This window comes from Panthera leo, chromosome D2 (assembly GCF_018350215.1).
Source record: "Panthera leo isolate Ple1 chromosome D2, P.leo_Ple1_pat1.1, whole genome shotgun sequence".
Taxonomy (NCBI): domain Eukaryota; kingdom Metazoa; phylum Chordata; class Mammalia; order Carnivora; family Felidae; genus Panthera; species Panthera leo.
The window spans coordinates 33490312-33510658 of NC_056689.1; the positions used below are offsets into that span (position 1 = coordinate 33490312).

General features: G+C 39.4%; 1 protein-coding gene across 3 annotated transcripts in view; it reads right to left on the reverse strand.

Annotated features, from left to right (window-relative positions):
- ANXA7 (annexin A7) overlaps nt 1-15398 on the reverse strand; it is a 31822-nt gene extending 16424 nt beyond the window's left edge. Inside the window, exons 1-6 of one of the 3 annotated variants that reach the window (XM_042909076.1) lie at nt 15281-15398; nt 4718-4772; nt 2761-2965; nt 1931-2044; nt 857-921; nt 380-445 (exon numbers count right to left, since the gene is read on the reverse strand). In XM_042909076.1, the coding sequence (XP_042765010.1) occupies nt 380-445; nt 857-921; nt 1931-2044; nt 2761-2965; nt 4718-4771 (504 nt within the window). In that variant the 5' untranslated portion in view covers nt 4772; nt 15281-15398. Of the gene's footprint in view, nt 1-379; nt 446-856; nt 922-1930; nt 2045-2760; nt 2966-4717; nt 4773-10001; nt 10021-15280 lie in introns of those variants that run through there. The other 2 variants (XM_042909077.1, XM_042909078.1) reach the window with 2 other exon arrangements.
- Between the last annotated feature and the right edge of the window lie 4949 nt (nt 15399-20347).

The window sequence follows — 20347 nt, forward strand, 5'->3', positions numbered from 1 at the left end:
GCTAGATCTTTATGATTAAAGAGGATGGAAATAAATAAGAAAATCAAGCTAAAGATAAGCATAAAAGCATACTGCTTGTGTTCCTTGTAACTTGCATAAGATATAAAATTAAACTTAATATTAAAATAAGGGGCTATACAGAGATGAGACAAACATTTGATACATAGGAGACCTAGGGCTATTGAGAAATCAATTCAACAAATATTAATTGACTACTATGGTTAAAGCCCTACCAAGCACTACAGAGACATAATGGTAAGACAGATACAGTGGAATCCTTGAGGAAGGTGTGAGAGACCAATACACGAGAAATCAGAAAGTAAAGAAGGTACATACAGGCACATACAGTAATTAGTAAACACTAGAAAACCTTACTCACTTCAGTGTTATAATCCAAAGAAACAGGAGAGAAAACAGGATAGGAAGGAAAAGATTCTGTATTGATCTGAAAAAAGAGTGGAAAGTTATAAACGTAAAAATAGAAAACAAAACCACACTTTATCAAAAACTGCCCAAAACAGCCATTACTTAGTCACTCAAGTTCATATTTGTTAACTACAAGTGAGGGAAGAACTAAAACCAATGCCAAGAACCCAAGTGAATCTCTGTGAAAAAGTTAGGAGTATCATCACCTGTGAGAAGAGACCTATGCTTGTCTTATTAAAGTCATCAGGACACCACTTAAAGCAGATGGACCAAAGACAGCATCAAGTCTACCAGACACAAAGAGCAGAATCTTAAGTGACTATAACGGACCATATCCTCTGCTTCAGGGAAATGTCAGCAAAGCAGTGGTGCCCTTCTTTGGTGTTATCCAATTAAATTGGACTAAGTTTAAAAACAGGAGTAGAAATACCTGACTTGGGTAAGGACCTTGTCCTCCAGGATATTGAGAAGGCACCTGTCCTCCAGGAAAGCCACCTACATGTTAAAAAAAAAAAAAAAAAAAAGTACAGTAAACAGATCTCATAGGATTTAACTTTTCAAAACAGCATTGACTATTATGAATATAGAAACATGAGAACATTCACACCATGTTATTCAGTAGGGTAATTTTTTAAGATTATAATTCACTAAACCTAAAACCAACTTTGGTCACAGGAACCTTTTAAAATATTCCACGTCCTACACAGTTTCCTAACAAATAATACCTTTTTTTTTTTTTTAAATACTTGAACCAAACTAAATTTTGATTCCATCTAGAAAGGATGCCAGGGCATAGTTCTGAGGGTTTAGGAGTGGTATAGGTGTGAGCTAGGAAGCTCCTGAAGGTTTTGGTTTTTTGCCTTTGGAACAGATTTTTTGTAACTCAAAAAGTGGGTCCTTATTTCCATCTTACTGATTAAACTTTTCCACCAAATTAATGCATTTCATGAAATCATGCATTTCATTTTATTTATTTTTTACCATTTTATTTAATTTAGTTTTTAAATTTACATCCAAGTTAGTTAGCATATAGTGCACAATTTCAGGAGTAAATTCCTTAATTCCCCTTACTCATTTAGCCCAACCCCCCCTCCCACAACCCCTCCAGCAACCCTCTGTTTGTTCTCCATATTTAAGAGTCTCTCATGTTTTGTCTCCCTCCCTGTTTTTATAATATTTTTGCTTCCCTTCCCTTATGTTCATCTGTTTTGTATCTTAAAGTCTTCATATGAGTGAAGTCATATATTTGTCTTTCTCTAATTTGGCTTAGCATAATACCCTCTAGTTTCAGCCACGTAGTTGCAAATGAAACCATGTATTTTAAATTATTTCTCTCTTTCTCTCTCTGCCCCATTCCCCCACTCATGAACGCTAAAATTAAAAAAAAAAAATTATAAAAGTACTTAGTATAAAGTTTACTAAAGACTATCCCAAACTAACTAAGTTCTCTCAGTGGCAACTGAAAATTTTAAGTAACACACTATTGTTTTTCTCTGGTACCTACCAGGTAGTGGGACCTGTGGTAGACCACTACCGTAAGACTGTGAGGGTGGCTGTGGATAGCTGGAAAAGCCTGCTCCACCTGGTGGGGGGGCTCCAAACCCTTGGCCTGGAGGAACTAGAATAAAAGAATAAATACAGTGACAGTTCTCATGATTGAAGAGTAAACTTTAGGAAAATATCTACTAATATCCACTAAGAAAAGTGGAAAAAATATGCAATTAATGCTATAACAGCAGTCTCTTTTGGTCTAAATTCAACTTATCAACTCTTTTCCATTATGAAACAAATTAAAAAATTTTTACTTCATTCACCTGCCTAACTAACTTATAGTAACAAAAATGCTAAGCTTTTTGGCCTTCACACAAAGCTGTCCTAAAGGTCACAATTATGCTAAGTGAAATATCATAATCAATTCTTAAGATTACAAATAATCAAGTAAACTGCTATATATTGGTCCTTTATTACCATGAGATTTATTCTAATTCTTTTCACAACAGAATTTTTGATAATGTTTCCAGCTTTCATGCCCCCAAGAACCTTTATCTTGCCAGCTAGGTTTATGGTCTTTGGTAGAGAGTAGGCTAAGAGCATCTCTGACCTCATATAAAACAAGCAAGAATGAAATGGATGAGAGAGAGAGAGGTAGAGAGAGAGAGAGGTAGAGAGAGAGAGGTAGAGAGAGAGAGGTAGAGAGAGAGAGGTAGAGAGAGAGAGGTAGAGAGAGAGAGGTAGAGAGAGAGAGGTAGAGAGAGAGAGGTAGAGAGAGAGAGAGAGAAGGAAAAATGATACAGCAATCCCAAATCATCACTAATGCCACAACCCACTACTCACCTCCAGGATAGGATGGAGCTCCCCCTGGTGGTGGGGCACCAGGATAGCCTCCAGGGGTTGGATAGCCTGCAGTGGCAGGGTAGCCTCCAGCTCCTGGGTAGCCACTACTTGGGGCTGGTGGGTAGGCACCTCCTCCCACTGGAGGAAAGCCAGTAGGATAAGGATACTGACCCGGAGGGGGAAAAGTTGACTCCTGACCTGCAGGCTGACAAACCAGAAAACTTTTCATATGAATGTGACCAAAACAAACAAACAAACAAACAAACAAACTGAAATAACTGTTAAGGTCTAAATTTTCTTTTACATAGTAAAAGTCACATTAAAAGTCTTGGTATCTTGTACTAGTTTACCTGTATGCTAGTTTGTCAAAACACTTGCTTTTCAGAACTCAGTTACATTCAATTCTACCTGTGTCGGGCAAGACGGATCTGTTTCTCTATTTGGGAGTAAGAACGAGACTCTTCAGAAACCTCAAGGCTTCAGGAAAAACTATCAAAGCTCATTAGTTCCTTCATTTTCCTAATACCTGGAAATATTAGAAAGACGTATAGCTCTCTGCCCTAAAGAGAATTCCTGGCTCTTTTGCGACACACCTGGACCTGTTACATAGTAGGAACAAAAAAGTGACCTGAGTTACCATGGGGTGTGACATTTGGAGCCCAGTTCAGACTAGAAAATGTCTAAGAGTGGCAGAGATTGTTACACGTTCACTAAACTTTCTCGCCTGGCCACAAAGCTAGACTACCTTTCCCAGACCCCTTTGCAGTTAAAGTAGGACCATATGACTGAACACTGGTGAATGAACAGAGACAGAAGTGATGTACACCACTTCCAATCTGGCCCCTAAAAACCTCCTGCCCAATCCTACACACTCTCTCTTCCTCTTTCCCTTTATCTGCCAGCTGGAAGCAGAGAATCCAGTGGAGGAATCCAAGACACTAGAGGATGATAAAGCCAACATGTGGAAGGAGCCTAGTAACCTGAAAGACTACATGGAATAAAGCCTCCTTGATACCCCACCCCACCACCCACCTGCCACTGACTTCTAGGAGACTAAAGAAAACAAGTTTTTATTGTGTTAAGTCACTTGGATGTTGGGGTTGTCTGTTTCAGAAATTAGTCTATAATAACTGAAATGGTAACCAGAGTCCAGTTGAGTATATAGGGACCTAGGAACATATTCATAATTCTCTTCTCTCCTATGATAAATTCAGGAGAGCTATATATTCATTTTACGTAAGGATACTTACATTAACATTAATCTGCATAGACCTCTCTTTCTATTCTCCCATTGTTAGAAAGAAGCCCTATACACTTATGAATATAAAACTGAAATGCATAATTCTTACTTAAATGCCTCAGCTAGGAGTTTAGTCCTCATAGTATAGACATCAACAAGGCAGAACTTAGTAGCACATTTAAAAAATGTACTCCAAATACTAAAAGTGTCAGAACTGCAAATACAGGGACCTCTAATCCACTGCAATTTGTTATCTCTGAGTCAAGCCCTTAATTATTTTAAACCTTCTAATACAAAGGTTAAAAACCAGTGATTCACGGGATGGATTTAGCTTACATACATATTTTATTGGCCATACAACATTTAACATTAAAAAAAATTAATTTCCCATTTTAAAAAATTGGGGCAATTTCACATCAAATCCATATTTCTGGCTTTACTTGAAGAAATGGAATATCTAGCAACATTGAGTCTGCATTGCAGCATGACGACATTGGGCTGAAGCTGAGTAGCTGCTGGCTTTCCATAAATGAGGCAAGTACACTCTCGTTCCCTCCCACCTCCTGCCTTCACACACTTATTCTACTCAGTAGCTCTGGGCAACTGAGTTTATGACCCCTGTTCTAGCATATGTGTAAGATCTGTCATGGGCTAGTCCTATACAACACCTGTTCCAAGTACATGAGCTATTTTACTATTATAAGTGGCAATACTTACAGGATATCCAGGGAAAGGTGGGTAGCCTGTTGGGGGATAGCCTGGGTATGACATTCTGTAACAATAAAAAATGTCCTCTGTAATTTTTTATAAGGGTTAAGTCCTTAGAAGATACATATCATCAAGGGTTTTATACAAAATCTATCTTCTTTCAAGAGTCTGTCAGGCATTCAACATGTGAATATTAGAGGTATAAGCAAAGTTTATAAAATACTTTTTCATCTCCCCATTCATACCAATGGAGTCAGCATAGCATAGTAAATGTTCCAACTTCATCCTCCCCATACAATTTTTGTCATATCTTAATACTACCAGCACTATTATTTATGGAATATTTATGGAATATCTATAAGCCAATTAATTTTTCACTTAAATCTATTTTATATCACTTCCATATGTGGAAAACTTGCAATAGTTTCTGGCCACAAAGAGAAGGTAACATTAAAATGTAAAGATTAAAATAAATGCTTTCCAAATGCCATAGAAATCCCTTTATTTGGTGATATAACATTATGGGAAACAATGGTTAAGAGTTAACATTCATATCCACACACACCTTTTTTATAAACTTTTGATTAAGTTTCAAACTTAAAAGTAAAGAGTATAAGAAACCCCAAAGACTCAACACTCAGCTCTAGTAATTACAAATTCACGGCCAATTTTGTTTTTTCAATACACTCATTCATCCCCCATCACTCCACTGGATTATTTTGAAGCAAATCCCAGACATTCTACCATTTTAGCCTATACATACTTCAGTATATATCTCTAAAAACATTTTTTCTTAACAGGACTATTTTAAAAATGTAACCATAATATCAATGTGTCAGTGTTCAAATTTCCAATTATCTTTTAAATATTTATTGCTTTTTATTTTGTACTTGTTTATTATAGAAAACCTGAAAGATTTTAGAGAGAACAGTGTTAGATTGAACTACGTGGCATTAATGAAATTCAACTGTTTTAACATACAAATTTCTTGTGGCTCAACCTGATATAATGTTCACATAACTTCATGTTCAGCTTCAACAACTGTCAAGTCACAGGTAATCCTAGTTCATTTGTACCCCAACCACTATCCTTCCTAGATCATTTAAAGCAAATCCCCAAACATATTCCTTTACTCACAAGTATGTCAATATACTATCTGTAAAAAGAGAAGGACTCTTTTAAACCATAGTCATTTACCAATATTGTATCTTAAAAATTTAATAATTTTCTAATATCATCAAGTATCCAGTGTTCAAATTTGCCCAAATATCTCAAAATATTTTTTACAATTTGGCTGTTCAAATCAGTATACAACTATGGTCCATATATTCTAGTGACTTGGTGTGTCTCTTAAATGTCTCTAGTCTATAAGCCTCCTCTCTCATTTTTTTCAGTGCAGTTTATTTGTTGAAGGAACCAGAGAATTTGTCCTGAAATATCCCTCTATCTGGATTTACCAACTGATTCTCCATAATAATCTTTAAAAGTTATTTCCTAAAAATTTAGTCAGATCTAGAAGCTTGATCAGATTCAGATTCCTTTTTTGGCACAAATACTGAAAAATACTGTTTTGTTTCTGTCAGGAAACACCTAACGATCAGATGTCCCTCTTTTTTGTGGCTGATAATCAATGTGTGGATCTAATTCTATCATTTTTTCTTCATTAATTATCTGGAATCCTTAAGAAATTTCCCTTCAGCAACTGTATAGTTTTCCTGAAATAGTTATATAGACTGTACTTTTTCTCTTCATTTACCAGTTTTCAAAATGAATTGGTTCCATAGCATAACAAGATGACTAATAAATTTTGAAGTATCAATATGAATTCAAGAACATAAACATATCTGATATATTTCAATCCACTGCAGTTATTGTTCTTATTAATATTCAATTTCTCCCATCTTTGGCCAAGAAGAGCTTCTTTTTTTTTTTTTCAAGTAGGCACCACACCCAGCACAGATCCCAACATGGGACTTGAACTCACGACCCTGAGATCAAAACCTGAGCTGAGATCAAGAGTCAGATGCTTAACTGACTGAGGCACCCAAGCCCCTAAGGGAAGCCTTTAATATTGCCCGACACATTGTTTTGACACAATCTCCCAGACATTTTGGGTAACTTCCTTGCCATTTTATATCACATGATATTCCAGGCTCATTTTGTATTTTTCTTGCCTCAGACCTAGTCTACTCTCCAAGGAGCCCTGATCAGTTTTCATGGTAAATGACTGATGTTTAAAAATTACAACCGGAGTACTAGCAATGTTTACTGCTAGTAGTTGATCATTGTTTCTCTATGCCTTTTCAATATGGGACAGGGTAATATTTAAAAAAAACAAAACATTCATATTGATATTTCCAGTTCAATTTTAGAATTATAGGATTTTTAATTTAACATTTTATATTTATATATATTTTCCCTTACACTGAACTTCTTAGTTCCTAATGACATTAACATACTACCTACTTTATCCTACTGTATAAATTCTATATAAACTCATAAGAGTTTCAGAATAATAATAACTATAGTATGCTGAATAACTGCTTTCCAATAGATATTCCTGGATTTTGAGTATCACCTTATCTTGCAAAAATGAGGTGATTAAATTACAGACCTTGGGGGACATTATCTAGAGTATCTAGGTGGGCCCTAAATGTAATAATATGTATCCTTGTAAAAAGGAGGCAGAGGGAATTGAGCAGAAGGGAAGGCAATGTGACTATGGAGGCAGATACTGGAAAACACTGGCAGCCATCAGAAACTGGAAGAGGCAAGGAATAGATTCTTCCCTAGAGCCTCCTGGAGAGTGCAACCTTACTAACACCTCGACTTCAGCCCAGAGACACTGATTTAGGACTTTTGGCTTTCAGCAGCCACAGGAAATTAACACAAATACCCATATTGCTACAACATGATTGCTAAAAACAATTAAAAAGTCTTTTTTGCAGGGCACCTGGGTGGTACAGTCGGTTAAGTGTCTGACTCCTGATCTCAGCTCAGGTCATGATCTCACAGTTCACTGAGTTCGAGCCCTGCATAGGGCTCTGCACTGATGGCATGGAGCCTGCTTGCGATTCTGTTTCTGCTTCTCTCTGCCCCCCACCTCCCCGCTTGTGCACACGTCTTTCTCCCTCTCTCAAAATAAACTTAAAATTTTTTTTTTTTTGCAATTTGGGGTGGGGGTGTCTTAGTCCATATGGGCTGCTATAACAAAACACCTGAAATTTTATTGCTCACGTTCCAGGGGCTGGAAGTCAAAGATCAAACCGCCAACATGATCAAATTCTCTGGTGAGGGCCCTCTTCCTGGTTCATAGCTGGTGCTTTCTCCCTATGTCCTGACGTGGCAGAAGGGGAAGGGATCCTTCTGGAGCCTCATTTATAAGGCATTAATCCCATTCATAAGGGCTCTGCCTTCATTACATTAGCACTTCCCAAAGGCCTCACCTCCAAATACTGTCATCTTTAAGGGAAACACATTCAGAGCATTACACTGGGATACACCCCACTATGAATGCACGGTCAAATTACTGTGTTTTAAAGATAGTTAAAATGATTCCTATAGAGTTAGGCTACCAATGTGATACCTATTTGGTCCACCTGTTTCACTGTGCTTTTAATTTTTAAAGATTACTTTGGGGGCACCTGGCTGGCTCAGTCAGTAGAGCATGCCTCTCTTGACCTCAGGGCCGATCATTCAAGCCCCACAGTGGGTATGGAGCCTATCCAAAAAAAAAAAAAAATTTTTTTTAAGTTTCATTTTATAATTGCATAAAATATTTTCTTGGTCCCAAGTCAAATCAATAAAACAAGATATATTCAGAAAGATATTAGCTTCTATCCCTGCTCATTCCCTCTTCCTATATGTAACCATTATTTTTATGGCTTATACATCTATTGTGTTTTTTTAAATACATAAGCTGATATGTATATATTTATATCCCCACTCCTTTCTTAGATAAAATTTAGCCAATACATACACTGTTTCTTCACTTGGCTTTTTTCTTTTATTAGAGACCACTCATAGCAGTATATAGATAGTCTTCATTCCTCTTTACAACTACATAGTATTCCACTTTGTGGACTTTCCATAGTTTACTTAATAGCAAACATCTGAGTTGTTTCTAGTCTTTTACAAACAGTGCTACAACAAATAGCCTTAAGTATCTCTCTACATATTTTGCCAATATTTGCCAATATATTTATCCAATTTTATTAGACTAATTTTATCTTTTAACGGTTTATTTATTTTTGAGAGAGAGAAAGAGACAAGAGTGGGAGAGGGGCAGAGACAGAGGGGGACAGAGAATCTGAAGCTGGCTCTGAGCTGATAGCGGACAGCCCAATGTGAGGCTCAAACTAATAAACCATGAGATCATGACCTGAGTCAAAGTCGGATGCTTAACCAACTGAGCCACCCGGGCACCCAAGACTTAGACTAATTTTAAAATTAGTATACATTCTCTAATTGGGGGAAAAGAAAATAAGGTGGGGTGGCAGAATGCAGCCAATCTGGGATTAAAGAGGCAATCATACATTATCTATTCTCTGATAATATATGGTAATCAAGATTTGATAGTATTCTGATCAGCAAACATGACAGGGGAAATACCTTTTGCAAACTACAGTCTGCACCAGAGAGTTTGAAAGTTATTTTCTTCAAAAGGAACTCATTTCTATTTGGAAATGCAAACAATAACTTGAACATCTGATGATGTTAAGAAATTATTACATCTTTAGGTCTGATAATGGTGTTATGATTTTTGTAAAGCATCTGCTTTTTTAGAGATATACACTGAATATTTATAGACAAAATATGTCTGGGAATCACTTCAAAATCATATAAAAGGGTTATGCAGGAGTATAGATGAAACTAGATGAGTTGATTATTTATACAAGTATGTGGGTATTCAATACACTCTTCTGTCCAGTTGTGCATTCAAAATTTTTCCATAATAAAGTTTTTGGTTTTTTTTAGAAGACCGTTCATGTAGGGGTACCTGGGTGGCTCAGTCAGTTAAGCCTCCAACTTCGGCTCAGGTCATGATCTCACGGTTCGTGAGTTCAAGCCCCACGTCAGGCTGTGCTGACAGCTCAGAGCCTGGAGCCTGCTTCAGATTCTGTGTCTCCCTCTCTCTCTGTCCCTCCCCCACTAGCGCTCTCTCTCTCTCTCTCTCTCTCAAAAATAAATAAACATTTAAAAAAATTTTTAAAGACCACTCATGTAAAACAAATGCAGCCAACGTGAACCCAAAAACCACAAATATATATGTATATATGTATAGTGTAAGTACCTTTTGCAATTGAAGAAAACACTACCAACCTAAAAGAAATGCAAATAAATAGAGGGGAAAACAAATATTCAAAACAATACCATTTCATAGCCTGATCATATCTAAAAAACTGGGGCACATGGGTGACTTAACCATAAGCATCTGACTCTTGCTTTCAGCTCAGGTCATGATCCCACAGTGTGTGGGATTAAACCCCATGTCGGGCTCTGCACTGACAGTGAGGAAGGTGCTTGGGATTCTCTGTCTCCCTCTCCCTCTGCCACTCCCCCACTCATGTGCATGCACAAGCTTTCTTTCTCTAAATAAATAAATAAATAAGCTTAAAAAAAAAGATTCATTCATGTTGTCACAAATTGCAAGATTTCCTTCTTAAAAAAATATCTAGGGGTGCCTGGATGGCTCAGTCAGTTAAGCATCTGACTCTTGGTTTCGGTTCAGGTCATGATCTCAGAGTTCTTGAGCTCGAGCCCCACACCGGGCTCTGTGGTGACAGCTCGAAGCCTGCTTGGGATTTTGTCTCTCTCTCTCTCTCTCTGCCCCTCCCCCACTTGTGCTCCCCCCAAAAAATAAATAAATATTTATTTATATCTGAAAAACTATTGGTCAAATATAATAATATACCTGGCAAATATATCTATATAAAATCATTTATTTAGCATCTACCATAAAACACTGTACTAAGATTGGAGACTAACAGAATTACCAAAGGTTTAAACTAAGTTTTAAACGGTGATGGATAGGGGCACCTGGGTGGCACAGTCGGTTAAGCATCCAACTCTTGCTTTGGGCTAAGGTCATGATCTTATAGTTTGTGAGTTCGAGCCTTGCATCAGGCTCTGCTCTGACAGCATGGAGCCTGCCTGGGATTCTCTCTCTTCCCCTATCTCTGCCCCTGCTTGTTCTCAAAATAAATAAACTTTAAATAAATAAATAAATAAATAAGTAAGTAAGTAAAATGGTGATGATACATTGGTAGGGAAGCTGAACAGCAATGTCATATGCAAGGCAAAAGATAGTATATAATTTAAGATAGACAATCATCAAAACACAATGAAACATAGACTAAGAGGCCAGTTAAGAGGCCTTCAGTATTGGTCTGGAATTAAATATTCATCATTCTCCACCAGATCAATCCTAATATCCCATACCTAACCAAGAAAATATCTTAACTATAGAGAACAAACTGATAGTTACTGGAGGCGAGTTGAGTGGATGGATGGGTTAAATAGATGATGGGTATTGCAGAGGGCACTTGTGATGAGCACCAGGTACTGTGATGAATCTCTAAATTCTACACCTGAAACTAATATTGCACTATACGTTGATTAGCTGGAATTTAAATAAAAACTTGGAAAAAGAAAAATAAATAAATAAATAAAAACTTGGGGAAAAAATCCTGTATCTGTCACTAGTACCACTACTTAAATTACCTATTACTAAGTACAGTAAGTAACCCAACACTTTTTTTTCCTTTGCAATGCTTCTCCTATTCTACCCATCATTTCTATTCTCATGGCCATATCCTTAGACCAGGTTTTCATCATTGATGCCTATTTTAGTAAAATTACTTTTCTATTTATCTTGCATATACTCTCACAGTTATAATTTCCTGGGCACCATCACTAGATGAATTTTCCTAAAATGCTCCTCTTTCAGCATATCACTCTTCAGGTCAAACCTCCTCAAAGACTACTGCTAGAGTATCACACGAAAATGTATAGGCCTGAAATTCAGTTCTCCTTAGTACTGGCTCTAATTTATCTATTCATTTTATCTCTTAATACCTAACCTCCAATGAGACATCTTTACCACTTAAACCATTCCCAATGTGCCTTTGGTTAAGCCACTGTTATTAAATGACTTGGCCCTCATGCCTGGGTTCACTCACCTTTCCTGACTTATCCAGCTCAAATCTTCTGTCCCTTTTTTTAATGTGTATTTATTTTTGAGACAGCGTGCAAGTAAGGGAGGGGCAGAGAGGGAGACACAGAATCTGAAGAAGGCTCCAGGCGCTGAGCTGCCAGCACACAGCCTGATGTGGGGCTCAAACTCAAGAGCCATGAGATCATGACCTGAGCCAAAGTCAGACACTCAACCAACTGAGCCACCCAGGTGCCTCTAATCTCTCCCTTCTTTGAACAATGTACAAGATAATGTACAAGATAAAGTAGTACTTCTTAAACTTCATTATGTATGTAAATGACCTGAGGATCTTGTTAAAATGCAGACTCTGTTTCAGTAGTTCTGAGATGGGGCATGAGATTCTGCATTTCTTTTTTTTTTTTTTAATTTTTTTTTTAACGTTTTTATTTATTTTTGAGACAGAGAGAGACAGAGCATGAACGGGGGAGGGTCAGAGAGAGAGAGGGAGACACAGAATCTGAAACAGGCTCCAGGCTCTGAGCTGTCAGCACAGAGCCCGATGCGGGGCTTGAACTCACGAACCGCGAGATCATGACCTGAGCCGAAGTCGGACGCTTAACTGACTGAGCCACCCAGGCGCCCCAAGATTCTGCATTTCTAACTAGGCTTTTCAGGTGATACTGATGCTGCTGGTCTCTGAATCATATTTTGGTACCAGAATATTTTGGTATTTCTGGATCTACCAAATAATTTGCACACTTTTCAATGTGTTTTGGCTCTTCTCCCCATTATGGCTGTAAACGATTATCCATTTCTTTTACATCAAGACCCTAAACAAATCCAATTCAACATAATGAAATCCCATTATGTAATAAGTACTGTCCTAGGTGCTGATAGAAAGACGAGGGAGAAAAGTATCCTGCCTTTTGAGTACACAGTATATTGGGGCACCTGAGTGGCTCAGCTGGCTGAGCAGCCGACTTTGGGTCAGGTTATGATCTCACAGTTCGTGAGTTCAAGCCCCGAATTGGGCTCACTGCTCTCAGCTCAGAGCCTGCTTCAGATCCTCTTCACTCCCCCCCCCCCCCCGCCCCTCCCCTGCTCGTGTGCTCTAAAATGAACATTAAAAATAAATAAAGTAAATACACAGTACAGGAAAATGAGATAATAAACTTAAGTTATTGTAGTGTTCTTTATAACATAAGCACAAGAAGCTAAAAACACCAAATTGAGAATGAATAGGCATATATTGAGTCAAAGTTACAATAATAAAGATAATAAGAAGACTGATCCAGTCAGTTCTAAAATAATCATTTGGAATCCAAAGACCCAGTTGTAAAAATAGGAACAGGAGTATGGTTGGTATAAGGAGTAAAAGAGGGACAACAGCATCTTAGAAATAATCAGGTGGACCAAGGGCAAAAGAGGTCAGTGTCAAAAGAAAGGGGGAAAAATCTGATAACAGTTTATGAGAAAATTAATAATTTTAACGGCAACAAGTAGTTACAGTAACAAAGACTACATAAGTAACTTAAATTTCTAAATCTCAAGAACTGTCCCAGTGACAAAATCCCAGTTCTACATTATTTTTCTTTTTTAGTACTTATTTTGCAAGAGCGTGCACGAAAGCAGGGGAAGGGCAGAGAGAGAGAATCCCAAGAGAACCTGACTCGGAGCTCGAACTCACAAACCTTCAGATGATGGCCTAAGCCAAAATCAAGAGTCAGACAGGATCACCTGGATGGCTCAGTTGGTTGGGTGTCTGACTTTAGCTCAGGCCATGATCTCATGGTTTATGAGTCTGAGCCCTGTGTCAGGCTCTGTGCTGACAGCTCAGAGCCTGGAGCCTGCTTCAGATTCTGTCTCCTTCTCTCTCTCTCTCTCTCTCTCTGCCCCTCCCCCACTCGCACTCTGGGTCTCTCTCTCAAAATAAATACACATTTAAAAAAAAAAAAAAAAAGTCAGGCACTTAACTGACTGAGCCACCTAGGCGCCCCATGGAAACTTAATTTTCAACGTACCTTTACCCCTTTTGGAGTCATGCATGTATCATCTATTCAAAAGCTAGATTTAAAAAGCTTTTGTAAAAACTTAAACCCTATGGTGACTCAACAAATTACTCATTTTGCCCAAGGAATGGTAAACAAGAGTTCTTACTTCCTTTTTATCATTCTCCATCAGCAACTACTTTTAAAAGACTAGAAATCATTCTTGGTTCTCCAGACCATCTCCACCCAGTGAGTCAGCTACTAAAAGGGGTGGGTCTCACTACAGGAGTCTCAAGATGGCATCAAGCCCAGGAACACAAGAGGCAGCTGTTGCAGATTTGTGAAACAAATACAGAACAGGAAGGGCAAATGAAGGTGGCCAACAGGAGATACTACAATTTTCCAAAACCTGCCTTTTGGTCGGGAAGGACTAATTAAATCAGTCAGCAAGGGCTATATCACTGGATATAGAACTAGGGTCATGGCCAACCATGACTTCCTGGACAAGGTAGGCAGCCATCACCAGTGAGGAATAAAAAGCAGCTTAAGTTTGAAGTGGCTAAAATTCTCTCTTCTACCGATCTAGTGCTTGAGACTCCTTACCTGCCTGAAAGGTGACTCATTAAGCTCTAATTAGGACAGATTACTTTATCAGATCAGCTCCCCACCTGATAGAAGATACTAGCGAGTTTAAAGGTTGGACGACTTTTCGTTTGTTACTTTATGGTGGACATCAGCCATCTCCCTATGTATAGGAAGTGTTGGCTCAGGACGGGCTATTAATCAGCATACTTGATGCTGTTCAGGGAACAGAAATCAAATCTGGAAAGCTATTTCCTAGAATAGTTTCCAAGAATTATAAACCCGAGCCAATGTACAATTTTAGGCGTAGGCCCTGTCCTACGGTTCACTAAGCACAGTACAAATTTCCCAAGTTTCCCTAAATTTGCTGTGTCACCGCAAAGTCTAGTCACTAGCCAGACAGCTTTCGGTATTTCTCGCTGGCTTTCCTACTCAGCCTTCCTTGAGGTGCCTTCAGCAGGGTCATCCTCTGGCTTCCCTCCCTCCACCTGTAGTCACCTGCCTGCGTGCAGGGTGTCACTAGTCCCTCTAATCTCGGGACAGCCGAGGACGTCCCCAGAGGACGGTGAAAGGTCCTCCCGTCTTCCCGCCAGGCTGGCTGGCTGGCCGCCTAGCCTATCCCACCCCAAAGCGCCTCCGCCCGAACACCCCACCGGGCAGCCCAGGTCCGGAGACACAGACGCCGAGACGCCCGCCACCCGGGAGGCCCACAGGCACCCCCACCGAGCCCTACCGCGGGGATACACGCGGGACCCCGCCACCTCCCGCACGGCAAGCCCCAGAGCGGGCCTGACCGACGTGACCCGGGGGACAGGGGCAGGAAGGGTAGGGGGCGCCATCGCTCACCTGACCCGGGGGAGCAGCGTTACAGCCCAACACTGGTCGCCAGCAAGATGGAGCCGGGGGCGGGGCCAGGAAGGCGGAGCGCAGCGGCCACCGCCCCAGCCCGTTACGGGAGCTGCGGCGGCCGGGAACGCCCCCGGAGCAGGAGGGGCGGTGCCTCGGCTCAGCCTGGCTCGCGCTATCGCTTAGTCCGCACCTCCCAGCTCCACCTGCGGGAAGAGACGCTCCCTTAAGGTGGACCAGCCGGTTTTATCACTTTACTCGGTCCCAAGGACCATCCCCAATCCCATTGGCGCTTTCTCAAATCACAGCACTTTTGAGGAATCCCGGAGCCTTTTCAGTGACGGGCGGCTGAGAAGGGCCGCGAATGGGAGGCCAGGTGCAGCCTCTCCGCTTCTGATATACCGTCCTCCCTGGGACCTTCTAAGGATAAAGACCGTGTCTTTTATTAGATCCCTATGAAATCAATTAATATTTATTGGGGATTCTGTCTAGATAGAACTCGAGATATATTAATCAAAACAACTCCAGATGCGTTGTTAGGTGATTCTAGACTACCCTCACACTAGAGCCCTAACATCTAACACAAATAACTCGCATTAAACATTTGAGGTGATTTCAAGGGCTCAGACCAATATCTTAAACTCATTAAGAAAGTTTATTCCCGATGCAAAACCAGTCAGTTACCTTTCACAGTGGTTCGCAAAGTATGGTCCCTACACCAGTAGCAGTAAACTTCTTAGAAATGCAGATTTGGGGCTCCACCTTAGATCTACTGAGTCAGACTCTTAAGAGCAGAGCCCAGCAATTTGTTTAACAAGCCCTCCAGGTGGGCACCCTTAAGTTTGAGCACCATCAACTTACTACTCTTCAGGCTTTTCTACCCAAAAGCTTCCTCATAAGGGTGGGATAGGGTGAATTAAATTTTAAGTGGGAACAGCAAAATATACTTAGCCCCAAAACATCAGTGAAGTGAGGTCCTTGAGGAAGGTCACTGCCAAATTTAAACAAAACTGCACAACACTCTGGGTATCCAGCATTCATTCCCCAGTTCCTATCAGTCTCCCTACTTGACAAATAATGGGCCTCTCTGTCCAATCTGCCCACATAGACATCCGGATTTTAAGTGTTCCCTAAGAAGACGGTCCTTGCTTTTTTTTTTCTTAATATTTATTTTGAGAGCGAGAGAGAGCACACAAACAGGGAAGGAGCAGAGAGAGAATCCCAAAGAGACTCTATGTTACCAGTGCAGAGCCTGATACAGGGCTCCAACCCATGAAGTGTGAGATCATGACCTGAGCCAAAACTAAGAGTTGGGCACTTATACTGACTGAGCCACCCAGGTGCCCCAGACTGTCTGTACTCTTCTTTGTCCCACACTATTCCCATGATGATTTCATCCCCACCTCTCCTTCTGCCTTAACTATCACCCTAAGAGGATATTTTTCAAATCTACTTCCAGCCCATTTTCCTGAGCTATAAGCCCAAATATCCAATAGCCTGTTCAGACCCTACCACATTTCCCACTTCATCCTTTCAACTTGTCCTTCCTTCCTGACACACAGTACCTCTAGGATCAAAGAGCTCTTCCTCATACTTCCTCTGCCTAGAAAGTACTACCTGCCTTTTAACAATTATTAATCTATTAAGATTCAATTCAAAGATCGCATGCCTCCTTCCTGCTTCAAAAAACTTCCTGACCTCATCCTTTTCCTTACTTTCCCTTAGGTAAGCAATTACTCCCTTTTTTGTGCCCAAATAGACCTTATCTAGATGTCCACTGTGGTATATTGAACAGCGGAGTCACAGCATGAGCATGTAATTTACTTGTATTCAACCGCGTAAACTTAACAAAAACAAGTGCCCCTATCTGGCTCAGTTGGAAGAGCAAGTGACTCTTGATCTTGGGGTTTAAGTTCAAAACCTGTTGGGTGTAGAGATTACCTAAAAATATAATCTTAAAAAAAAAAAATTAGCAGCAACGAAACAACTCTGAAGGTCATTATAGGGACCAGAGTTCATGTGAAATAGCGGCCAGTATGTTTCCCCTAATGTGAATATTCCACTGTGTAGAGTCTAATATTTAAATAAATTTTTTGTACAGTTAAAGCAGTAATTTTTGTCTCCCAGAGACATTTGGCAATGTCTGGATACGTTTTTGATTGTCACAACCAGAGGAGGCAAGGTGTTACCAATATCTAATGGGTAGAGATCAGGGATACTACTAAACATTCTACAATGCACTAGGCAGCCCCCTTCAACAAAGGATTATTCCATCCCAAAAGTCAATAGTGCTGAGATTAAGAAACTCTTGAACTAAAATGTTTTTTCTAAAGAATAAATTGGGTCATGTCATTCCCTTGATTATAAAACCCAAACTCTTGGCCATGGTCCGAAACGCCCTATATAGTCTGGCTCCTGCCTACCTCTCTGATCTCATCCGTCTTCAACTTCTTTCTCAATCATTAAACTCTGGTCAAAGTGGCCTTATGTCCAGGAAAACATACCAGGTTTGTGCACAAACACATCAGAGATTCTTACGATCTTCACATTTATTGCTTCTACTAGGAATGTTCTCCACTGCATCATCTCAAATGTCATCCATCTCCTCAGAGAGGTGGGTATTGCCTGAACGTTGTGGCATTAGTAGTCACCATTGCCACCAACACCACCATCAGTTACACACTATTATATTTTCTTTGTATCACTTAAAAGAATCTGAAATTTTGTATGTCTATCGTTTGCCCTCCCTACTAGAATGTAAGCTCATTGAGAATAGGAATATCTCTAGAGTCTAGTAATAAATGTTCAATAAATATTTGACTACAACAGGGCTCTCCAAACCCAAGCCAACATTTGATCTGGTGATCAAATAAGCAGAGATTAATGTCCAATGCTAGAGGCAAAAATGGCTCTGATAGACCTGCTGAGATGAGGATGTGGCAGAATCCAATGTAGTGCTATTCTAAGGGATTTTCAATACAATTTTAAAAATGCAAATTTGGGAGGCTCCTGGGAGGCTCAGTTGGTTGAACGTCCAACTCTTGATTTCAGCTCAGGTCATGATCTCACCCTTCATGCAATCAAGCACCGTGCCAGGCTCACTCTGACCAGCATGGAGTCTGCTGAATTCTCTCTCTCTCTAGAATTCTCTCTCTCTCTCCCTTGCTCTCTGTCCCTCCCCTGCTAGCATGCACACTTGCTTGCTCACTTTCTCAAAGTAAATAAACTTTTAAAAATGCAATTTTTTTTCATTTCATTTGCTGAGTTAGAAAATACAACTCTATTATATTGCTCTTGTTTATGTCAGTCTTCTCTTAAACTGTAAACACTCTAAGGGCAGAAGCCATTTTAGATTTCTCAGCATTTAGCATGAAGCTAGGCATTTAGACTTTTATGCACTATCACCCCAGCTAGTAAGTTGGAAATTTTTGTCTCATTTATTACTGTGTGGTTTCTGTCTCCTGAGGTGATTCTGATAGATATAACACACTTCATCCATCACCATCAGTAACCAAACCCTATAGATTTTACTTTCATGCTTTATCTATAAAATGTCACTATTTACTTGTTAGAAATTACCTCTTCCTTTCCATGCCTACTATCACCTCAGTGGCACCTGCATTATCTCCTCTCATGATGTATCCAACTGGTTTTTCCTTGTCAAATCAGTACTCATACAGTATTGCTAACTCAATCTGTTTGTTACTGTGTAAAATTAAAGTGGTATGGATTCAACAATGGCTACCATTTATTAAGTATGAACCATGTGCTAGGGCATTGTGTTAAGCACTTAGCAAATTTTTTATATTCTCTAAGATTAAAAAAATGCTTTTGGTAACAGCTTTATGGAGATATAATTCGCTCATGTAAAGTGTCCAATTCAATGGTTTCTAATATATTCGCAGAGCTGTACCATCACCACAATCAATTTTAGAACATTTATATCACCCGCAAAATAAAATCCATACCTTTTAGCCATTACCCCGATACCCTCATCCTGCTCATCTGTATGCTGCCACTAATCTACTTTGTCTTCATAGATTTGACTACTCTAGACATTTCTTATAAATGCACTCATATACCATATGGTCTTTGTGACTTTCACTTAACATGAACATCAATGAACATGTTTTCAAGGTTCATCTACATTGTAGCATGAATAAGTACTTCATTCCTTTCTAAGCCCAAACATTTCATTACATGGACACACATTTTATTTACCCATTCATAAATTGATGGACATTTGGATTTTTATCTTTTGGCTATTATGAATAATGCTGCTATGGCAGTTTGTATACATGGTTTCATTTCTCATGGGTACATACCAAGGAGCAGAATTACAGGATCAAATGGTAACTCAAAATTTAACTTCTTGGGAAGTTACTGCCAGACTGTTTTCCAAAATAGCTGCACCATTTTGTATCCCCACCATAAGTGTATAAGGGTTACAATTTCTCTACATCACAACACTTGTTATTTTTCTTTTTTATTACTGCCATTTTAGTGGATGAAGTGCCATTTCATTATGGTTTTGACTTGTATTTCCTGATAACTAAAGATGTTAAGCATATTTTCATGTGTTTACAGATCATTTGTATATATTCTTTGGAGAAATATTTATTTGGATCATTTGTCCATTTTTTTTTTTTAATTTTTGAGGGAGGGGGAGAGAGAGAGAGAGAAAGAGAGAGAGGCAGGGGAGGGGCAGAAAGAGAGGGAGACTGAGGACCCAAAGCAGGCTCCACGCTGATAGCAGAGAGCCCAAAGCAGGGCTCAAACTCATGAACCGTGAGATCATGACCTGAGCCAAAGTCAGACATTTAACCCACTGAGCCACCTAGGTGCCCCTGCCCATTTTTTAATTGGGTTATTTGTTCTTTTATTGAGTTGTAACCTTTATATATATTCTGGATATTAGTCCATTATCAGATATATGATTTATGAATATTTTCTCCCATTCTTTACACTTTTTTGATGGTGCCTTTTTCACTAGTTTTTAATTTTAATAAAGTCCAATTTATCTATTTTTATTTTGGTCGGTTATACGTTTGGTGTCATATTTAAGAA